At 37.5% G+C, this 5,799-nt stretch overlaps 1 protein-coding gene across 1 annotated transcript; it reads right to left on the reverse strand.

Annotated features, from left to right (window-relative positions):
* Positions 1–695: 695 nt before the first annotated feature.
* Positions 696–1,313, reverse strand: LOC148570193 (uncharacterized). The gene has a single exon (XM_088506896.1). It carries the CDS (start codon positions 1,311–1,313, stop codon positions 696–698), a length of 618 nt encoding a protein of 205 aa, XP_088363022.1.
* Between the last annotated feature and the right edge of the window lie 4,486 nt (positions 1,314–5,799).

Genomic DNA, 5,799 nt, shown 5'->3' on the forward strand with positions numbered 1-5,799 from the left:
TAGTCGATGGTGACGATGAGGTATCAGAGTTGTTCGGGAGCTGTGGGGAAGGGGCTGACGAGGTTGATTCCCCATGTTCCAAAGGGCCGATCCGTCATTATGGTGCTTAGCTGGTGTGGGGCGGCTTGGTGGAAATCGGAATGGATTTCGCGCTGGCCGCATCTTTTGACTAGTTAGAGGGAGTCCTTAATGATGGAAGGCCAAAAGTAGCCTGCTCAGATGACTTTTTGGGCCAAGGTTTTCCCTCCTATATGGTGGCCACAACATTCTTCGTGGATTTCACGAAGTATGTAGTTTGTGTTGCCGGGTTCTACGCATATTAGGAGAGGTTGCGAGAGTCTGCGCTTATAAAGCTGTCCCGCTATTGTGGTGTAGTTCTCGACTTTTTGTTTCAAGCATTTTGCTTCCTTGGGATCCTTGGGTAATGTTCCGTTCATAAGGTATTGAAGAATTGGGGAGGTCCATGAGTTTTGGCTTGAGATCGAGAGGTCGACCGTGGTCATGACCGAAATGGACGGTGTTTTGGTGACCTCCTAGATCAGTGACCGGTTTCCCTGGCCTGGCTTGGTGCTTGCTAGCTTCGAGAGTAAGTCCGCCCTTGTGTTCTGTTCTCTGGAAACATGTTGGATGGTTACTCGCTCGAACTCGGCGATTAGCTCTTTTACTTTTACTAGGTATTATTGTAGCAAGGGGTCCTATGTTTGGTAGTCTTTGTTAATTTGGGAGCTGACTAACTGGGAGTCACTGCAGATTTCTAATGCTATCAACCCGACTTCTTTGGCTAATGTTAGTCCGGCCGGGAGGGCCTCGTATTTGGCTTGATTGTTAGATATCGGGAATTCGTATCGAATGGACTTTTCGATGACGATTTCAGTTTTATTTTCCAGTATCACTCTTGCTCCTCTCGAACTGGTGTTGGACGAGCTATCCACATGTAGTTTCCAGAGTTTTGTGGGTTCATTTCCCGGGGTAATTTCGGCAATGAAGTCGGCCATAGCTTGTGCTTTGATGGCATTTCGGGATTCGAATCCAATCTGGTATTGTGATAGTTCAACGGACCACGCGAGCATCCTTCCTGCTAGGTCTGGCTTTTGTAGCACCTGCCTGACTGCCTGGTCGGTTCGGACCGTGATGGGATGGGCCTGGAAGTATTGTCGGAGGTGTTGCAAGGTCGTGAGTAGTGCAAAGGCAATTTTTTCAAGCCGGGAATAGCGTGTCTCCGTGCTTTGGAGGACCTTGCTTATGAAGTATATTGGCTCTTGTACCTTATGCTCGTTTTCTCGGACGAGTGCCGCGGCTAGTGTCTCTCCCATTATGGATAGGTAGAGGTAAAGTGTTTCCCCCATTTTGGGTTTGGAGAGTACGGGGGGTTCTGGCAGTACTTTTTTGAAGTGTCAAAAGGCTTCTTCGCACTCAATTTTCCACCTAAATTTAATGCCTTTTTTCATGAGTTTGAAGAAAGGGATGGCCCTTTGGGCCGAGGATCCGAGGAATCAGGAGAGGGCGGCTAGTCGTCCAGTTAGTCTTTGGATGTCTTTGAGATTTGCTGGGCTGTTCATCTCAAGGATGACTGCACTTTTCTGGGTTTGCTTTGACCCTCCATTGGGTGATCATGAAACGCAAAAATTTTCCAGCTTCCATCCCGAACGTGCAGTTTGTTGGATTGAGGCGCATTCGATGTTTCCTTAAGGTATTTAACACGAGTTCGAGGTTGATGAGCGGATATTTTATACCCTTTTTGGCATTATTTTTACATAGTTTTTAACATGTTTTAGTTACTTTTTATTATATTTTTATTAGTTTTTATGCAAAAATCATGTTTCTGGACTTTACTATGAGTTTGTGTGTCTTTTTGTAATTTCAGATATTTTCTGGCTGAAATTGAGGGACCTGAGCAAAAATCTGATTCAGAGGCTGAAAAAGGACTGCAGATGTTGTTGGATTCTGACCCTCCTGCACTCGAAGTAGATTTTCTAGAACTACAGAAGCCCAATTGGCACGATCTCAATTGATTTGGAAAGTAGACATCTTGGGCTTTCCATCAATATATAATACTCCATACTTTGCTCAAGATTTGATGGCCCAAAATGGCGTTCAAACGCCCACCAAAGACTATTTTCTAGAGTAAAACACCAGAACTAGCACCAGAACTGGAGTTAAACGCCCAAACTGGCACCCAAGCTGACGTTTAACTCCAAGAATGGCCTATGCACGTGAAAGCTTCAATGCTCAACCTAAGCACACACCAAGTGGGCCCCAGAAGTGGATTTCTGCACTATCTGCACTTAGTTACTCATTTTCTGTAAACCTAAGTTACTAGTTTAGTATAAATAGCACTTTTTACTATTGTATTGAGGATCTTATCATCTTATCATCTTTTGATGAACTTTATCATCTTAGGACTTAGAAGCTGGCCTCACGGCCATGCCTAGACCTTTTTCTCTTATGTATTTTCTACGGTGGAGTTTCTACACCTCATAGATTAAGGTGCGGAGCTCTGTTGTTCTTCATGAATTAATGCAAGTACTATTGTTTTTCTTTCAACTCACGCCTACTTCTTCTCCAAGATATACTCTTGTACTTAATTCAGTTAAGTCAGAATGAAGGGGTGACCCGTGACAATCACCCACTATCTTTGTTACTCGCTTAGCCAAGATCCGCGTGCTTGACAACCACAAGCGGTCTACATGATGTTCAACGTAGTCATTGGACAACAACCGGAGTATATTCTCTTGGGTCTCTAATCCACGGACTGAGTCCGTGAGATTAGAACTTTCGTGGTATAGGCTAGAATCAATTGGCAGCATTTCTGAGATCCGGAAAGTCTAAACCTTGTCTGTGGTATTCCGAGTAGGATCTGGAACGGGATGACAGTGACGAGCTTCAAACTCGCAAATGTTAGGCACAGTGACAGTGTGCAAAAGGATAGAGAGATCCTATTCCGACGCTAGTGAGAACCGACATATGATTAGCCGTGTGGTAGCTGTACCTGGTATTTTTCATCCGAGACGAGAAATCCGACAGTTGATGAGCCGTGCAGAAACCGTACCTGGTATTTTTCATCCGAGATGATCATACAGCTTGCCATGGAAGGGAGCACGCATGATTGAAAGAAGACAATAGGAAAGCAGAGGTTCAGAAGTACCAAAGCATCTCCAAACGCTTATATGAAATTTCCACCAATGAATTACATAAGTAACTTTATTTTATTTTATGTTTTTTATCTTTTAATTATCAATACTCATAACCATTTGAATCCGCCTGACTGAGATTTACAAGATAACCATAGCTTGCTTCAAGTCGACAATTTCCATGGGATCGACCCTTACTCACGTAAGGTATTACTTGGATGACCCAGTGCACTTGCTGGTTAGTTGTGCGGAGTTGTGAAAAGTATAATCACAATTTCGTGCACCAAGTTTTTGGCGCCGTTGCCGGGGATTGTTCGAGTTTAGACAACTGACGGTTCATCTTGTTGCTTAGATTAGGTAATTTTATTTTATGTTTAAGCTTTTTATTTTTATTTTCGAAAATACAAAAAAAAATGTGTTCTTTAGAGTTTTTAAGAATGAATTCTAAAGCTTCATGAGATATGTTGAAACCTGGCTGGCTGTTAAGCCATGTCTAATCTTTGGACTGAGGTTTCCACTTTCTATTGTAGAAAGGACATGTCTGTATTTGTTATGCTAAAGCTTGGCTGGCCATTTGGTCATGTCTAATTCTTTTAGACCGAAGCTTTAGAATAACATTGCAGGAATCCTGGAATTCTTATTAAAATTTTTGAATTTCTTATTTCTTTTTCCAAAATAATTTCGAAAAAAATACAAAAAAATTAATAAAACCATAAAAACCAAAAATTTTGTGTTTCTTGTCTGAGTCTAGTGTCAAATTTTAAGTTTGGTGTCAATTACATGTTTTAATTTTTCTTTAATTTTCAAAAATATATGCATTGTATTCTTCATTGATCTTCAAGTTGTTCTTGATGATTTTCCTTGTTTGATCTTTAAATTTTCTTGTTTGGTGTCTTTTCTTGTTTTTCTTGTGCATTTTCGAATTCATAGTGTCTAAACATTAAAAATTTCTAAGTGTGGTGTCTTGCATGCCTTTCTTTTTTTAAAAATTTTCAAAAATATGTTCTTGATGTTCATCATGATCTTCAAAGTGTTCTTGGTGTTCATCTTGACATTCAAAGTGTTCTTGCATGCATTTTTTTGTTTTGATCTTAAATTTTTATGTTTTGTTTCATTTTGTTGTTTTTCTCTTTCTTCATTAATTCAAAAAAATTAAAAATAATATATTTCCCTTATTTCACTCATAAATTTCAAAATTTTGGGACTTTGTCAAAAAATTTTAAAATTAGTTGTTTCTTGTTAGTCAAGCCAAAATTTCAATTTAAAAATTCTATCTTTTCAAATCTTTTTCAAAAATCAAATCTTTTTCATTTTTTCTTCTTAATACTTTCGAATTTCTTAAATAAATTTTTCAAAATCTTTTTCTTAATTTTTATTTCATAATTTTTGAAATCATTGCTAACATTTAATGTTTTGATTCAAAAATTTCAGGTTTGTTACTTTCCTATTAAGAAAGGTTCAATCTTTAAATTCTAGAATCATATCTTTTAGTTTCTTATTAGTCAAGTTATCAACTTTAATTTTAAAAATCAAATCTTTTTAATTTTCTTTTCAATCTTTTTTAAAATAAATTTCAATCATATCTCTTTCAAAATTTAATTTCAAAATCTTTTTCTAACTTCTTATCCTTTCAAAATTGATTTTCAAATCTTTTTCAATTAACCACTTGATTTGTCTATTTTAATTTTAAAAAGTTTACTATTTCTTATATTTTTCAAAACCACTTAACTACTTCTCTCTCTCATTAATTTCGAAAACAACTAACCACTTTTTCAAAATTCTTTTTAATTAACTAATTGTTTTAAATTCTAATTTTATTTTATTTCTTTTCTTAAAATTTGAATTCTAACTTAATTAATTAAATAAAAATAAAAATATTTTTCTTCTCCCTCTTTTTAATATTCGAATAACTCTCTCTCTCTCATCTCTTTCTATTTATTTTATTTATTTACTAACACTTCTCTTCTACTCATAATTCGAACCTTTTCACTCTCTCTGTGTTCGAATTCCTCTTATTCTCTCTCTACCTCATTCTTCTATTCTTCCATTCTTCTACTCACATAAAGGAATCTCTATACTGTGACATAGAGGATTCTTCTTCTTCTTCTGTTCTCTTCTTTTTCATATGAGCAGGAACAAGGATAAGAACATTTTTGTTGAAGCTGATCCGGAATCTGAAAGGACTCTGAAGAGGAAGCTAAGAGAAGCTAAAGTACAACACTCTGGAGAGGACCTTACAGAAATTTTCGAAAAAGAAGAAGACATGGCATCCAAAAATAACAACAATGGTGGAGATGCAAGGAAGATGCTTGGTGACTTTACTGCACCAACTTCCGACTTCTATGGAAGAAGCATCTCAATTCCTGCAATTGGAGCAAACAACTTTGAGCTTAAGCCTCAATTAGTTTCTCTAATGCAGCAGAATTGCAAGTTTCATAGACTTCCATTGGAAGATCCTCATCAGTTCTTAGCTGAATTCTTGCAGATCTGTGACACTGTTAAGACTAATAGGGTTAATTCCGAGGTCTACAGACTTATGCTTTTCTCCTTTGCTGTAAGAGACAGAGCTAGGATATGGTTGGACTCACAACCTAAAGAAAGCCTGAACTCTTGGAAAAAGTTGGTCAATACTTTCTTAGCCAAATTTTTTCCACTTCAAAAGATGAGC

Source organism: Arachis ipaensis, chromosome B3 (genome assembly GCF_059453495.1).
Source record: "Arachis ipaensis isolate K30076 ecotype BB chromosome B3, ASM5945349v1, whole genome shotgun sequence".
NCBI classification, from domain to species: domain Eukaryota; kingdom Viridiplantae; phylum Streptophyta; class Magnoliopsida; order Fabales; family Fabaceae; genus Arachis; species Arachis ipaensis.

What these genes read in the sequence shown, in the direction of transcription:
- LOC148570193 (XM_088506896.1), bottom strand. Translation starts at nt 1,313, where the DNA reads ATGGGAGAGACACTAGCCGCGGCACTCGTCCGAGAAAACGAGCATAAG.